We start from the raw sequence: 17,695 nt of genomic DNA on the forward strand, positions 1-17,695 counted from the left end.
CAAACAGGTTTTACCAGAGCAAGTGACGCTGACATCCGTGTCGTGGCTGAGGCCCTTCGATGGCATGACGACATGGTACTGACAATCCACAAGGTAGGACTCATACCCAGTGCACTTGACCTTCAGAGAGAGAGAAAAAAGATAAAAAATAACCAGGAGGGTTATTTTAAGGGTTTGAATAATTTTCCACAAGAAAAAGGGGTGGAAAAGACAGACAAGCAGCTTCTCCCTTGAGACATGTTGATTTCGATTTTGATTTTCAAAGGAATTGGAAGCGGTAACATCTCCAAAATGGAACTACGTTGACACTGCCATTCTGGCAAAGTGTTTGAGAATTCCTTCAAAGGTCAAAATTATTAGAAATAAAATCCCATTCTCTCCCTCCCCTATTGACCCAAAACCAGGGCCCAATTTCATGGCGCTGCTTACCACAGAACTCCACATTTACGATCTCCATTCTGCACTAACCGTGCTAGCAGAAAATTCTGCGCTAACCCTTTAAACACAGAATAATACTGGACGTACGCAAGCCCAGATTCCTCGCTAACCCATGAAATACGTTTACCATGGCACGAAATTTCTGCTAGAGTAAGTGCTGATTTTTCACTTGCAGTAAGCAGCGCCGTGAAATTGGGCCCAGGTTTAGCACACTGCCTGCCGACTACGAGTATATACTCATAGTCACAGGTGCACCGGATTCCGCCATTACGGGTATACTCATATGAAACAAAAGGCTATTGTTATGTAAATTGGATACACTGTCATCATCTAAGATTAAAAATAACAAATACGCTGCTGGCAGTGTGGGGAGGGTTCATCTGTAAACTGCTCATGCTCAAACAGACACCTGAAAGATACCTGTTCAACATGCATGCATGCGTACGACACCTGGCAAATGGGAACCCCCCTTTGAAATTATGCGCTGCAGTCAACATGTTAATCAGGATGTGCCACTGATCCCCTAAGTCCCGCAGTAACAGGTACTGAAAAAGGAACCATTCAGGTGGAGCGGAACAGTAAAATCTCTTTTGTGTATTTCTTCAGAAGAGTGCTTTCCAAGCTGGGGTTTTACAAGTGAAATTCTCTCCCTTTTTCAAGGTATGGAACCAACTGCTCAGTTTGAAAAACTCACATCTTGACACATCATGCACACGCTTTTAAGCCTTTAAAGCGTGCGATGATATTTATTTTTCAACGTCTTTCAATCAATGAAAAAGAATGAACCCGCCCTGCACTACAGCTTGGGTCAAGTTTGGGGCTCATACAGTCTACTGGCTTATTCTTGATTATGGACACTCTTACCATTTTTTTTACCAGAAATCAAGAAACTGGGCACCTATGGAAAGGATCTTGGAATGGAAAAGATCAGTTTGGCTCTATAATTCAGAAAGCCTGGTACCTACTTGTGACATGAAGACGCTGCCTGTACTGGCCGCCAAAGTGCCTCGTCCTGATGCCTCGGTAAATCCCAGCTGCCTGCAGACCACATCAGCATCCTCCTGCGTCCAGTCGGTGTCCGAGACTGTACCCCACTCCCCCTTATGCTGTACCTCCACCCTCCCCTCCGAGGGCGAGGCTAAGCCGGCGAGGCGGACCGGAAGCTCCACACCTAAAAAAAAAATCATTGAAACAATCTGAAAAATGCTTCCTTTCCATCGCTACAAATGTCTCAAAATTCTAAATTGTTCTCAACAGAACACCCAAAACGTGGACGGGATTTTTGGTTCAGACAAGGCAAAAAAGCTGTCTTGTTTTTCGACAGTAGGACTTGTTGCTCGTGGCAACATGACAAGTTAACCAGAGGCTTTTCAGAGAGTGTTTTTAACCGATTCATTTGAAAAAGACATTTGTGTTGTTGATTTACAACTTCACAGTTGACCATTCAAAACAACACATATGGGCCCAACTGTATACGTCAGAGGACTACACTAAACGTGTCAATTTTTTTTTTACCAATCATTACCCCTAAACCCATCCAATCAGTGAAGCAATAACTTTTGCTGAGCATAATTTTGCTATTCGGTGAAGTTCAGTTCAGACAGATTCATACAGATCACATATGCATTTTGTGACGTCAAATGAAATATCACAAGGCAAATTTGTAAAAGGACGCTTTTCAGCTCGAGCAAATTTTGCTGCAAACTCTTCATAATGTAAAATTTGCTCTGCTTTCGCATATGCCAGAAGTATAGACCTTCCTTTGACATGACCAAAAGATGTTGTATTGGTCTGGGTTTCAAGTAAGCGAAAAATGTGCACACTCGGCAAATTTGAGCTGCAGCACCAAATTGAGCACTCAGTAGGGAGTACAGGGTTTAAAATACCGTAAGATCGTTTCAAAAGATTCGCCCTTTTGGAGCAAACGAACATCTGTGATGTTTCCATGAATATGAACAGATTTTACCAGGGTGACAGGTTGATGATGGTGGTCCGATATCACAGAACTCCCAGTCATCTGTGGTGTCTGCCCCTGCCGTAAAACACCAGGCACGACTGCGACTGCCGCCAGGATTACGGCAGACCGGCCCTAACAACTCGGGGTAGACGTCACGAGAGAAGCCCGCGCTAACGGAAACATTGCTGCTCCAGTCCTGGCACTCAACTGAGCTGCTGGTGCGGCCTATCCGTCCCCGGTAGTCTTGAGCATTCATTGCAATGTAGCACTCGTGAAAAACTGGCAACGGATGGAATAATTATTTTGTTATACCTCTGTCTGGAAGTTTTGTACTTATTTTTCTGAGGAAATTAGGGGAGACAAAGGAATCCTCTTGTTCATTAAGGGGTTAATAAGGCCATTTTCCAATACTCAACTTCAGCTCCATCTCAGGCTTCAACTGTTTTTTTTACTACCTGACTTTGAAGCTTAGACTAATTAGTCTAATAGTGCCACAAAACATCAAATAAGATGCAAGAGAGCAAAAACTTACTGTAATCCAATTTGATTTAAACGCTTCAGGCCCACAATTGGGGATTGGTTTCGGGGACGAAGCCTGAGATGGAGACGAAGTTGAGTATTGGAAAACGGCCTAAGCCATTTGCGAGTTAAATTTGAATAAAATCTGGTGCACTGAGTTATCTGATTGCACATAAACATAACGATTTGAGTTCCCCAGACTAAAGACACTGTTGCTATACCTCGTGATTCGGGGCAAGCTTTCGCATAACGACCGCCATCTCTGGAATGGACTGGTTCCTTTGTGCCCTTCTTATCCAATAAGAAGAGTGTATTATTGCAAGGCGTCTCTTATGTAACTAAGCAAAAGCTTACCCCGAATCACAAGGTATAGCAACAATGATTTTAGTAAGGAGAATTCAAGTTATGTTCCCGTGAATTTCAAAAACTCAGTGTACCCGATTTGGGACAAAGTTAACTCACAAATGGCTTATTACATGGTATGTGTGCGATATCATACAACACTGGCTGATGTAGTGGTCTAATGGTGAGAGTGACGTCACCCTGTCATGTGGTTGTTCTGAGCCACTGAAAAAACAGTATTCAAGACAGAGGTATGACAACAGTATTTAAAAACAATTTGTGGGGACTGACAAAATTAACAACATTCAGGGCCGCATTTCAGTAGTCATAAGAAATCAGGAATTTTGGCAGGAGAGCCCCAGGATGAAAACCTGGTTGTGTATATTACACCAAATTTGGGACTTTTACAAGAAAAAAAAGTGGAACTCTGCAAATAGGTACAACTAGAAGATCCACTATCCTGAAATTGCAAATTAAAACAGCTAAGAACTTTAACATTCCTATTAAAAGCGTTATACCTCTTTCTGAGCGTTTTACCTTCACATGACTCTGGAAAATCGTTAGCCGCATTTGCACAAACAACATGACCACGGCAGACGTATTCCCTCCAGCCGTGGACGGGGTTGGGCTGGACATTCCCCAGGAGGCGGCTGTAACAACTCATACCTTGAAATTCTGGGCAGTTGAAAAGAAATTCCAAAGCTTCGACTAGTTTAACGAGTCACAAACTTAACTTCAAGGATTATGTGTAAGCCAGATAACTATAGCCTGAAATCTAATACAGTGGACCCTTATTACAACAACTTTGCAAGGCAAATCAGGACGTTGTTGTAAAAGGAGTGAAAAAACAAAGAAAAACATATGAATTCAAGAAATAGGGAGTCCCAAAATCTGTTTATTATTACAGCATTTTGTTATAACAGTGAGAAACGGCTATACGTTGCCAACTGAAGCACTATTTTGAGGATTCAGAGTTACGCTAAAAAGATAACTATCTCTAAAGATCAAAGTTCCTGGCACAGGAGGGATTGTGTTTTCGAGAAAGATCCACATTATTATTGTGAGAGGTTGACTTTTGTTTTCTTACTTGTTGTATCCACCGTTGGAAAGCCGACGCTGGCATCGCTAACCGTCATTCCTACGCAGGTCACCTTCTGGGATGAAGATGGTACCACACTTTGCAATAAGCAGGCTGCAACGACAAATTGTTGTTCATGAAACTGTCGTTAAATACTGGTCTAGTACCCTGACTTTAAAAGACAATCAAAACGTCCCCCAAAAGACCATCGCTAGACAAAGCACGAGACTCTTCAACCAAACTGCAACGGAAGATTGCAGGGCTATCGACTTACTGCAGTTGTACTCGTCGTCTGCAACTTGCGCTTCGCTGTAGCAGTCTGGGGACAGGTTGCAACGGTCGACCTGATCGATGCACTGCCACTGGTTGCCACATGACCACTCTACCACGCTGCAACGTGCCAAACCGTATATCTCACTGCCTGCATGACACCCAACAACCCCCAAAAAAATACACTGAAAAGGATGTATTGTGGCTCCGATATTTCTGAAAATGTGTGCTCTCATACAGAGCAAATGTGTTTATCTCAGTCTGCAGACAATCCACTGACTTAATATGAAAAAGCAAAAGTTTAAACTAGATTAAGCAATGAAATGTCGAGCCATCATACAGGTTTTCAGACATTAACTAGATGTTGATGCAAGGTTTGAATCTTTTCTTTGTGGTACTTTGAGAAAGAGAGTCAGACACATAAAGAAACAAGACAAACGACCACAGTACTGACCTCGTTCACAATTCGGTGGTATTTCATCGGCGCCGTCAGCACAGTCCACTTGGTCATCACACACCCATGCCTCTTCTATACAACTGCCATCACTACAGTAGAACTGGTTCTGGGGACAGGGCGAGGTTGCGGCTAGAGAACCAGGGAAACACAACACAGGTACAGAAGGTCAGTGCTGTGATGAACGATCTGGTTTCTATAGACTGACTGGATAGCTCCTTGAGATCGCAGGTAGGATGCCACTGAGCACCACCTTTGGAGGCTCTAATGCACTTGTGTGATAGTCTCATCACTGGAAGTCTCAAAATCTCAGTCACAGTGGGTTTTACAGTCGTGAAGTTTATAGACCATTTTGTGGACTTAGTGTGCCTGGGATATTTACATTAAGTTTCCTACAACTTTTATCACAAATTATTCAGTTATCAATATCTTCCTACACTGCTTGAAAACTTGATGAATTCCTACAAGTATTCCCATAAATGTGTTTCCTGTGACTGATTTCCCATTCGGGGGATTTTCGCTAACCACGAAACACTGCCGAGCAGCTGCTCTGTGAAATTGATTCACATCAGGTAACATATACATGCGATCATTGACAATCGATCATTTACAAGCAATCATCTCAGGTCGTTTCAAATTTAACATTGGAGCTTACGAGGTGGTGTGGTGACAGAAGCACATGCTTCCACAGTTTCGTCTTCGCCGTCGGAACAGTCATTTGATCTGTCGCAGACATAACCCAAGGGAATGCAAGAAGAGTCCACACTGCAGCGGAAGAGCCCTGTGCACTCGCTGTCATAAACTGAAAAGGTCGAGCCCAAAATTATCGTTTGTTCTACGTTAACTACATTTTGCGCACATCCACAAAACACTGTCAATGAAGTGCTGCATTATTACCCCTGCTGGCTGGGCCTAAGATTCAACTCTGAAACAAACTTTTGGATGAAAAAGTGCTTCTGGTAATGTTTGCTTCTGCAATTTTTGTACAGATGGAAGTTGGAATCCAACCAATGCATCAATTAAAGGATACAGAAACCAATCTCGAAAATGCTTTGTGCCCATCTGAATGCTTGTAAAGAAGCAGAAAAACACTTTCAGTTAGACTCAGATTTCCTGTCACAAGGGTTGTCAAACCCTCTGGTGAGAAACTCTATGCAAACAGTGATGAGCACTGTGCACTCGTGTTTTAGGGCCCAGTGATCCAGACCTTCTGACCTTTCCAAACATCATATGGCAAAAACATCACATCGTACACACACATCAAGTCACCCTCATGTTTTCATACTGCTGTGAAGCCATTACATAATTTGGGCAGCCACTAAAATGCAATACCAGTGCGCTTTGTACTGTGGTATTTTGCAGTAAAAGCCTCGTTTATTGACAGTCAGATCGACTGCTGGCAGGGAGGGTGGGTCATCAACTTCTCCAACACCTACCGCAGTTTTCTTCATCGCTGTTGTCCACGCAGTCCGTGTTGTTATCACAGACCAAAATCTTGCGGACGCACCCTCCTCTAATACACTGGAACTCGTTACTCTTACAAGCTGCCAGAAACAAACAAGGAAATGCTACATGACCAACACTGCTGAAGCCAAACAATGTAGTCTTGCTTCCCGTCTCACGACCCATTAATAATAGGGTTTTTGCCCTCACAACGACGTACATGTACGCTCGCAACACTGTATACTCAGTGTTTGTCCAAGGGCTTGTGAGGAAATTCACACGCTTACTTGGGTGGGACTCAAACCCACGGCCTAGGCTTACTAGTGCAGACATCTTAACCACTCCATCACTGAGCTCGCCAAGGTCGGCTGGCCGGTCCTTGTTTTGATAGCAAGACACTAAAAATGTTTTTTTTGGGGGGGGAAGGGAAGAATTTTGGGAAAATGCAAAATTGAAAGGAAGACAACTAGTGCCCTTTAAACAGTTGTTCATTTCATTTGAAAAAAGTGCAATCCGACCTCTCTTTCTTTTGTTCTAACCATTTAACACTTGGCTGCACACTGAAGCAATGCAAGAAATATAATTTACTGGTACCCTGTTTTTAAATGCCATGTAGCAGGTAGCAGAAATATTTTGCTTTCTCGGCCTTATCACAGAATCATCAAAAGTTTCAAATTCTGCACAATCCTTGAAAGTCCACCATGAATGTTTCAGCAGATTTTACAGGCCTCAGGGAGGTATTTATCACGGACGCCATGTAAAAGAGTCTGAACTCATATTGCTCTTGCACCAACTGAAGCCACTGGCGGCCATCTTACCTTGCCAAATATAAATGTGATTATTGGCTCGCATGCCATTGGAAATGTTGTTGCCCTGACATGACACACGCCTCAAAGGAAATTGGCTGGGGCTACTACTATAGACTTGTGTGTTATGTTTAAGCCCCAGCCAGGTTATCTGGACAAGGGCTCAGTGGCCCTCCAAATAGGACCATATGGGCATAATGCCTATGCTCATTGGACTTTGTAAATTTAAACAACTCTCGACTGGAATTTTCTCGAAATAAAAACTGCATAAAAAAATGGAGACCAGTAGTTTTTCATTGCTAGCGGCAAATAGTTCTAATTAGTTCTTACACAGCGCCTTATTACAAAATGTCTCTGTGCGCTGATGGATGAGAGCACGTAAGTCTTCAGTTTTATTTTGAACTGTCCAACTGTAGGGCATGATTAAATACTGTTTAGAAAACAGTTCCGCAACTCCGGAGATGCATGTTTAAATGCCCACCGGCCGTCTTGGTAAAAATTGGACGAGTCAGTAGATGTTGAGAAGATGAACAAAGTTTCCTAAGTGGACAACTCCTGAAGGCAACTTCATCTTGATCCATGCTTGCATTTATATGTTAAAGTTAAAATTTTGAACATTAAAGAGTCCACAGGCAACAATACAAACTGCACAAAACTGGAGAAACAGGTTCAGATGATTTTAGCATGCAGCGACGATTCCTGCTGCTAAAAAGACTAAAAAGCTCTATTCTACCCTCCCTCTTTTTCTCAATCGTTTTTGTTTCGCTCTTTCACCACTTACGGCAGCCTGTCTCGTCATCTCCATCGTAGCAGTCTCTCTTGCGGTCGCAAATCAGCGACGAACTGATGCAGGGTCCCACGCTGCTGCCGTTGGAGCAGGAAAACTCGTTGGAAGAACATTCCGCTTTTTTACAAAGACACAAAAAAGGTACATTTCCAATCTCCAATACAAAGCCAGATAGGAGGGTCTCTGTGCTGTAACGACTTTGATCTTTCAGGATTGTTTCTGAAGGTCAAAATACCCTCTGCAAAAACAAGCATCCGAAAGACGTGTACTTGAGCAAAACCAATGTTTCACACAAAAGAAATTTTCAAACAGCCATTGCAGGCTTGAACAACAGTAACAGAAGGGGGGGGGATGGGTCTCGAAGCCACCCCCAACCCAATTTGAAGGCTGACAGATGTTATGAGACTAATAAAATGAGAAAAACTTTGATTTAAAGTGCCTTAGAATGCATGAAGAAGAGACAAGTCATGGGACTCTATTTTCAGGGAGGGGAGTGGGTGGGGTATGCCTTCAACCCTCCCCCTCCCCTCAAATCAGGGGATATGCCCTCCCTCAAAAATACCAGCCACCCCTTGACGATGACGACAATCTTACCACTCCCCTCCTTCCTCCATGATCTTACCATACGTGCAGTCAATTTCGTCGCTGAAGTCGCCACAGTGGTTTATTCCGTCGCATCGCAAGAATTGTTTCAAGCACAGGCCATAGGACGCGCAACTGAAGTCCCCTTCGATACAGGGCCCTGCGAGAAACAACCCTCCAAGAGTGAACCAAAAATGCAGCCAAGACGGAGACAACTTCAAGAGAATGAGGAAAACAAATGAAAGAAACAGAGGTTGGAGTTTACAGCAAACATGACCAGGTCCCTCAAAATGAGCCTTCAAACCATCTGTTCCTGCCATTTGGTTTCAGTATGCATTAGAAGGAGCAAAGTCACCACTTTACTTTGGTTTCTCACATTTGGGGAGAAACCAGATATGGTAAAAAAAAATGCAAATAAGGGTTGCTATTGATGTCCACTGTGCAGCATTCTTCGAGCTCAGGATTGGCTTTGGTGACATCTGACTCACTTAGGTTGGGTCAATAAGCCATTTGTAAGTTAAATTGGAATAAAATCTGGTGCACTGAGTTATCTGACTGCACAAAACATTACTATTTAAATTCCCCAAACTAAAGACCCTGTTGCTGTACCTCGTGATTCGGGGCAAGCTTTTGCATAGTGATCACCATCTCTGGAATGGACTGGTTCCTTTGTACCCTTATTATCCACTGAAAACAGTGTATTGTTGCAAAACGTCTCTTGCGCAACTGAGCAACTGAATTTTCCCTTTTTCTTTAATTGATTATAACCTCTGAATAATTGATTCTGAAAACGAATTTTTAACTTATCTCATAAATAGTTGCATATCTGATAATTCAAATAAATCTACTCAGCCCTATTTGGGATTCAATTCTCTTCCATTATGAGGGTATGACAGGAAAAGTTCAGCTTCCCTCAAAACTACACAGTGACAAATGACAAATAAAACAAAAACAAAAAACAAATACAATGTGACTTTTGACCAACCATAATAGGGCAGTGTCACCCCGTCGTCGACGACTAACGCCTCTTTGTACCGTGACTCCATGATGGCCGAACGCCGAACCTTGTTGGTGTTGCAAATGGTCACCGCCGGGAACTCCAGTTCTGATCGGGTGACTATCTCAATCTGTGGATCATAAAAAGCATGCCCCCCCCGAAAGAATTACGAAGGAACATCGTTTCACTTTCCGAAGCATTCTTCAATCCCCAATTTCAAGCAACAATAACAATCACGAGCAGCAAAACGCGAAAAGAAACGCAACGTTCTTGTCATGAATTTGTTCCCCTCTATTAAATCTTCTGAGCATGCGCACATGAAATGTGAAAAAGGCTTATGGGTAAATTTTCAGTGATTACAAGCAAAAATTGAAGACAAAAATGTTCCCTACTTTTAACTAATTGGTTTTTACATTCACCTCAACGTTGACAGGAAACAGCGCATATCTTCGCACCAGTACGCTTGCCTGCCAGATGAAAACTCCAAGGGCTACAGTGAATATGACAGACCATAAGAATCGCCCGAGCACAGTCGAGGCCTTGAATACGTTAGGGATGGCGTGCGCCGTCGTGACATTCAGGGCAAACTCCTTGACGGCTTCCAAAATCCCTCCTTCTTTGGTGGGCGGATCTGCCTGGTCTCGCTCGGTCCCACTTCGGGGATCCTCCTCCTGCCTCCCAAAAATAGGGCTGGGTGTGAAAACACCTCTCGGGTGTCCGACAGCTTTTCCACTGGGATGCTGTTGCCGGCTGCTGCTTCTACTCCGAGATTTCTTCAGTCTGGATCGAGGACTCTTTCCACCATAGTAATACATAGGATCTCTGTCCCACAATTCATAGCTGAAAATAATAAACAAATCTCTAGGGGTATATGCCATGGCATTCCAGTAAAAATGCTAAAATGTACCTTGACTGAGTATTTCAGTGAACCTCATTTTTAATTTAAGTTTTGCTATTTTGAACATATTTTTGGGGCCCTTCTTCGGTTTCTGCGCAAATGCCAATTATCATATTCATAAGCAAGACCATGGTGTCATTCCATTTCCAGGGAGAAAACCTCAATGCTGCATTGATTAGTTCCTGAGAGGAAAACGACCAAGTAGGCCTACCACTACCAGGTGTAAAACAACAGACCTTATGGCTTGTGATGTCATGTTAGAGGCAGTGGCGTAGCCACGGGGTGGGGGGGGCAGTAAATGCCCCCCTATGAATTCCTGGTGCCCCCTCCCCAATGAAAAAAAATGGATGAATGGATATTGAGCAAGGCTAACAAAAACTTGCCCCAAAAAACCACACCACTGAAAGCTGGTGCCCCCCATAAGATGCTGATGCCCCTTTGTGCCCCCCACCAGTAAAATCCTAGCTACACCACTGGTTAAAGCATGGTTAAAGGGTATTTCTCTACTTTCCTGTCTTCCTCTGGCAGTCTGGGAAGCTTTCTTCCTCTGGGAAGTGGGATGTACACGTGTTCGCTCAAGTAACCCTTTTGAGCTCAATTGCAGAATATCCCGCTACCCCGCACGATCAACCTCATGCATAGCGAGGTACAGGTCAAAGTGTCACACTCTTCTCAAGGGACTTTTACCTTGTACCCAACATAACCAGTCATTCCAGGGGTCGTTTTTTAGAGTGGCGGGTTATTCTGCAATTACTCTCAAGACGTCTATAGGCCTAAGCCTAAGTGTGATTTTATTGTAGACCTACTCAGTGCCGCACCTTTCAAAAGTATCATGCCGTTCACTCTGTCTGCTTGAGCTGGGGTTGTCGACATGGTCGAGCCATTCCTTGTACTTGTAAGCAAATGACGGCGCGACAACTCCTCCGCCGGGATCTGTAGCACAAGAAATACATCCAAAAGTGACCTGGTAACTTACAAGACATGCAAGAAAGAAAGAAAGAAAAAACCGAAAATCATCGCCTAAAAACAGGACTTGACATCAGAGATCGTTCAGCCATGGAAGTACCCCCTCCGGCTCTCTAGCTCTACGCGTACGCGGCGCTGTCTGATCTTTGCTTGAAAGATGAGGCCCCCATGCGTTTAATGGCGGGGTGCTTGTAACTGGCGCGAATGCGCTGGCAAACGGCTGACAGTAGGGGGCGCTGCATTTCCTGGCGTTTCTCAAAGCGTGGCTTCAAAGCCGTTCAGCGTTGTCTAGTGACTGCCTCGGAAATTATGTAGTAGGCACAGTTTGTACAAAGCCCTGAAGCGCCATCAAGTGCATATTTTCAGAAGGTGAAGTAAGTTTTTTCACGGGTTCATTTTTATGCAGTATTTTTTTTCATCTTCCATTTTACGAGATGTAAGTTTTCCAACTGTGAACTGGCTTCGGTCAAGTACATGTAGTTGCAGTGGCATAGTATCATAAAGAAAATATTCAAGAAATAACAGCAAATCGCATGATGACGTCATTTCAATGCTAGATTGGCTACATTGTGCACGACCTGTGACGGTGAGGTTATCACTTCCTGTTAACGAAGCGATAGTTAAATTGTTTGGTTCACCATTGGCAATGCTTTGGCGTGGCACGGATAAGGTGCTATATGAACGAATAAAGTGTAGTGAGAATATTTTCAGCAATGAGGAAGACAAAGAAAAAACATCGAATTGATAACAGTTGTTTGGGTAACGCATTGAGCGAGCTAGCGCGCCTGGTAGAAATTTACCCACAATGCTGTGCGCGTCGTCAGCTGCGAGCCCGTGTGACGGGATTCCTTCAATAAAATCTGTGCCAGGTCATCAGCCCTTCCCTAGCAGGCGCTGGGCGACGAGCAAAGCTATGGTAACGATCGATCCGCCGTAAAACTGTAAATATCAGGCATCAATTTGCACTTGGGCATAACTGTCGCACTTGGCCCCTAGCTAGACCATGCTCTACCCAACAAAACGAACGCTCCCAATCAGCATAAGCCAAGCGTTGTGTTTCCGTCAAAATCGCCCCCGGGACTATTTTGACGACCGAATTAACACAACCCACACGTGTGTTACGTTAATGGCGTCGATATTTGAATCGGTGTATGAACGCATCGTGTACGCAACGCACCCACAAAACGTTTGTGGAAAGGCACCTTTATGATGCTGAACATCAGTAAATGTAGGCCTATCGCCGTACTTTTTAATGTTAAAAATATAAAAATTTCCCTTGAAGGGAGCTTTTTGCAAGACGTCATCATTCCTTATTAAACTTTGTGTTTTGACAAAGCACCCAAGACATGTTCTTATGATTTCGTTAAGTGTCGACACATGCGTCAGGGGTTCATCCATTTTAGGTGTTTTCAGTTATGCATTATTTGTTGCATACCCTGTAAACCCATGAAGGAAGATAACGTGACCAGGCCCGAATGTTCGAAAACCCAGAATTTTACCCAAGGTTTCGTCTACCAATGTACCAGGTACTGCAATATAACGTATGACCTATTTGAGTAATATCTTCTTATGGAGGATTTCTAAAAGTTGATCTGAATCACTGCAAGGTTGGAGCGTATCCAATAGAAAGCCGGCGTCTAACATAATATTGGTTCCAGTCACCATTATCTGCATAACTGTTAAATTTGTGTAATTAGATACACTAAAGAATAGATACACTTGGACACATGCTGTGAGCCGCTCAACAGCACAATATGAGCAAGCGCATGAAGCCAGTGACTCGTCATGGTCAGGCCATAGAACTTTATGGTCAGAAGTGCCGACATGTCGTTAATAGGCTGGGGGATTAAGACCCCTTAAAAACGTATAAACCATTTAGGGGTCTTAGTTTGCCTGCACTGTTAAGGATAAAACAGAGACAGCATATAGCGACAATTACAGTGCCCCCGTGCAAACAAAATGTCCACCCCCAGCACAAATGTTTGGATTCGCCCCAGCCGTCGGCTCTCTTCATGCATCATTGCCAAACCTTCGCCATACTTCACATGTATTCAGTTAACACTGGAACTGACCCATGAAGCAAACTATGGGACAGAGAGGACCCCCCCCCGCCTGTGTTGGTCATTGTTATACTGGTATCTCAGGAATTCTTTTCAGACATCTAGGGGGATGTGATCAGTGACATAAGGCTGGAGTGTGTATAGGGATTGGACTTGTTTATTAGGGGTACACCTCTGTCCCATTTCGTCCCTGGTATAGGTACTGCACGCATTACCTTCAAAGGCTTCATAATACATGCTGCTGGTATGAACCAGTGCCACGAAATTAAGTCTGTAATTCAAAAACGGTGGCCTCCGAAAACTTGCCATTCAGCTGTTTCCTATACGTGGCGCACTTGAACGCATCTCAGAAAATCAAATCTCACATTGACATATAATAATGTCTTTGTTGATAAATTGATGAAGTTGATAAATTCTGATAAATTATTATTGTAAGAAAATATTTTCTTACTTTTGGGAGCATTGCAAAAGAGGCCACTAGGCCCAGTAAAAAAAAATTGAGGCCAAAATATAATGTCATTGGAATGAGGGGCACGGAAACTCAAAATTTATGACTGGGAATGTTGGGAACTTGATGAAATTTCAATTACTGTGAGATTTGAGTTAAAGATATTCCAGCAAGGTGCTGGAGAAGAAACATCTTGGTGCGACACATCAGGGGTCGCGCCCACACTCCAGGGGCAGAGCCAGTTTTTTTGGGGGGGGTGTATCAGGAATTTTTCTTTGCACGAGGGAGATCAAGACTTCGTTTTGTCCTCAATAGTGCACACAAATCAAGGCAAGGGGAGGATTTGAACCCCACCCTCTTCTGAATTCGCGGCTGATCCCGCCTTCCCCAAGCCTGTCAACTTGGATCATTCTCTCAGATTCCCGTCTGATTTCCTACATACAGTGTATCTGAATTCTGCCCAGCAAATCGTTCAGCTTACCAACTGGAATGGCGCCGTCGGTGTACAGCCAGTGCCGGCGAGGATCCCCGCCACCGTAACGACCACCGTCGATGTCCCAGGCTTGCCCGTGTCTCTCACTCCCTGGCCCCGCCCGACCGTCGTACCGATCGCGGTAAGCCATGACGGTACCTATACTTAGGCGTGGCCCGTACTACCAACTTCTCTGTTCGTTCAGTTTCCTCCGAAGCCGATTACGTGCAGACGGTAGCCGTTCAATTTCCCATTTGGTGTAGGAAGGTTAACTCAAATCACGTCATGGCGGGAGAATCGACCACCTGTTACTTCTACTAGTCAAAAAATCTCCACGGTTGACGACATTTTGATAAAGGTCTTCATTTTTAACGCAACGTGTATATGCTTTCCGGCTCATCGTTTAAAATTTAATATACGCAGTTATGATTTTGACTTTTGACAGTAACAGAAGCCCACGGTCTGATGAAAAAGACATCGCAAGTCCAATTTGCTGTCGCTCAATTCATGCTAAAACAGAGCAAAATTTGACTACAGAAAATTCGGACTAAATGCTGTTATCAGGCGGGGCTGAAATGCGAAACGCCTGGAGCTTCTATTGGGCATTACACAGCGCTCTCAAGTTTTCAAGTCACCGAGAAAGATCATTCAACCGTGCGTGCTGCTGAATAGAGTCGATTCAGTTTCTCCAAAGTGGCATACCGGCATTTCTTTAAGTGCGCCACGCCAAGCACGATTCTGACCTTTTCCTCTGCGGGCCATTGTGTATGTTTGCCAAGTTCACTACATCTTGTTTTGAAAGATGTGGAGCGTAAGTTATGTGCCTCAATTCTCAGTTGGGTAAGTTGCAATTCGATTCCGTTTCCAGCAATTTCTGTGTTTAACTCTTTTCTTGGGGGGGGGATCTCCTTTTTGCTGAACGTAAGTTGTGCCATGAGAGTTACTCGATAGTTACGGCTCCTTAGCCATCCTGCAGGGGTCAATTTTCTAATGTCTTTAGTCTTATGTCCAATAATTTTCTTAGCCTGTTCATGTAGCTCATCCATTTTATGTCCATTTTTAATGTTAAAATGTATGATTTGCTGTGTCTTTCCTCTTCCTGAGAACTAATGACTTAAATGAAATAAAAATTGATAAATAAAATACAACCACTAACGAAAACCGTGTTCCCCCTTGGTTTTTCCTCCTCTTAGCGACACTTTAATGCAGCGTACGACACCAGCACGTTGTAAACCTAAGACGGATTTTCTTTGGAAAATTCGTAACGCCATAAAAAAACCCGATTTCTTTCGAGCTTCCTGTTATTTGAAACTTCATTTAATAAGGATACGCATCTGCTGTACCTATACGACCTGAATAACTTCCAAGTAGATTCGAAATATCTGTATTTATTGCTAGAGAAAAGGGAATGACATTGCTCTGCAAGATATATTTTTAAAATCCGAACAAATACTACCGAGAATGGAAAAGCAAGCAGGCAGTGGTCCCATGGCCGCAAAATTACTGTCAAGTTTCTGAAAATGTTCGAACAGCATTTCATGGAAACGGACCAGAAATACATACCTTCTAACACAATATAAAGTATCGAGCACAGACAACTCATAGCTAGATTCGAAGTACTTTTGCTTGTACATACTGTTAAATCAAATGCAGATGCGTAAAGTTTAGACAGTTTGAAAAGTAAATTTCAAGACTGTGCACATTTGAACAGAGCATGCACATATAACTGTTTATGTACATACACACGTGGTTTGGTGCATACAACTGGACTTAACAACACGCAAGAATGCCTGTACTGTATCATACTGTCTCTCTAGTTGTGTGCCACTGATTGGTTTTTTTTCCGGTTCGTAAGTGACTTCGTCACAAAGGTGGACGCGCCACGATTTGCAGGCTCTCATTGGACAACCGCTGTTGCGCGTCAACTTCCGGTTCCATGGTTCCATGTAAACGGCGATCATCAATGCATGTACACTATGTGCGGTGCATGTGTGCAGTGGGCGTGGTTTAAACTGAAGTGGCGTCACACTTACGAACCGGATTGACCACTCACGATGTCTTTCCGACATTGTACCGTGCAAACCAAAGGTGACAAAGAAAGTCGACTACATGTACCGTGATACAACTTGAAGCACGATTATAACAAAATACTGTTATTAAAAGGAATACTTATTTGGGAGCTCCAACTCCTTGAAATCGCTTGATTTTTTGTTTTTCCTCGGTTTTCATTACAAAGTCCTAGGTGTAAAAAAAATTGCCTGGTTCCCGTTACTTTGTTACACCTTGAGTTAATTGTATTACTGGAAAAAGTAGTCTGTACATTAATGACTATGAGGAACAAGGGAAAAGGCATGCCAAAATTTGGCAGCAGGCAAAAAATGTTAAGGAATTAAGTGACAGCTGTCAGTACTAAAATGTAACCATATGAAGAGCATGTCTCCACACTACTGTTTACATAAACCTTTGCAATGCACAGTTTCATGTATAAAATTTCGTTCGACGGGGTAATACAAGTCAAACACCATCGAAAAAAAGTCATCAACTATACTCATTTGATTAATTAGACATCTTACAAAACACCCACTGCGAATGGCAAATATGTACAGTTTAATCTTACATTTGGTAAAAAAATAAATTGTCTGGTGGTGCCAATTTCCGACAAAACCTGCGATGTGAACTTGCAAAACTTAAGAGCAACATCAAAGTCACTGCAGCAATCCGGAACCAAAACGCGATACTGTTGCTCTTACATACATAAAAATCCATCACTTTAAGACATATACATGAAGTACAAAGCAACATAATTCCACACTTTGGAGGGTGTATTCATGAACGTGAGTAGAGGTTTCTAGGCGTTGGCGGCGTCTCCATGGTGTCAGGGGCTGCTTTGCACAAAAGGTTTACCGAGTCTGTGCCCAGGCCAGTGATACCGAACTTTCGCCCTCAAGAAGATGCATCAACTATTAACCTCTACTGCAAACTTAACTAGCTCTTCGCTCGCTGCCCATCGCCCGAACAGGGCGTTGGGAAGGACTGATGGCCTTGCACAGCATGGCCTTGCACAGCATGGCCTTGCACAGCATTGTGGGTGAATTTTTGCCAGAAGCGTGAGTTTCCTCAACGCATTTAATTCACAAGCGGCGGCTATCAATTCCGTATTTTTTCTTTTTCTTCCTCA

At 43.3% G+C, this 17,695-nt stretch overlaps 1 protein-coding gene across 4 annotated transcripts in view; it reads right to left on the reverse strand.

The window, feature by feature from the left end:
- LOC110982619 (uncharacterized) overlaps window positions 1–17,695 on the reverse strand; it is a 155,295-nt gene that overhangs the window by 13,347 nt on the left and 124,253 nt on the right. For 2 of the 4 annotated variants that reach the window (XM_022241167.2, XM_087148124.1), the window contains exons 1-15: window positions 14,527–15,091; window positions 11,390–11,504; window positions 10,093–10,513; window positions 9,662–9,803; window positions 8,717–8,836; window positions 8,089–8,211; window positions 6,495–6,602; window positions 5,714–5,860; window positions 5,059–5,190; window positions 4,609–4,755; window positions 4,344–4,448; window positions 3,794–3,931; window positions 2,405–2,674; window positions 1,404–1,609; window positions 15–120 (exon numbers count right to left, since the gene is read on the reverse strand). The exons of the other annotated variants lie outside the window; for them this stretch is intronic. In XM_022241167.2, the coding sequence (XP_022096859.2) occupies window positions 15–120; window positions 1,404–1,609; window positions 2,405–2,674; window positions 3,794–3,931; window positions 4,344–4,448; window positions 4,609–4,755; window positions 5,059–5,190; window positions 5,714–5,860; window positions 6,495–6,602; window positions 8,089–8,211; window positions 8,717–8,836; window positions 9,662–9,803; window positions 10,093–10,513; window positions 11,390–11,504; window positions 14,527–14,668 (2,422 nt within the window). In that variant the 5' untranslated portion in view covers window positions 14,669–15,091. Of the gene's footprint in view, window positions 1–14; window positions 121–1,403; window positions 1,610–2,404; window positions 2,675–3,793; window positions 3,932–4,343; window positions 4,449–4,608; window positions 4,756–5,058; window positions 5,191–5,713; window positions 5,861–6,494; window positions 6,603–8,088; window positions 8,212–8,716; window positions 8,837–9,661; window positions 9,804–10,092; window positions 10,514–11,389; window positions 11,505–14,526; window positions 15,092–17,695 lie in introns of those variants that run through there. 4 annotated transcript variants of the gene reach the window in all.

This window comes from Acanthaster planci, linkage group LG17 (genome assembly GCF_054643075.1).
Source record: "Acanthaster planci isolate LZ-2023a linkage group LG17, COTS_SCS, whole genome shotgun sequence".
Lineage (NCBI taxonomy): Eukaryota > Metazoa > Echinodermata > Asteroidea > Valvatida > Acanthasteridae > Acanthaster > Acanthaster planci.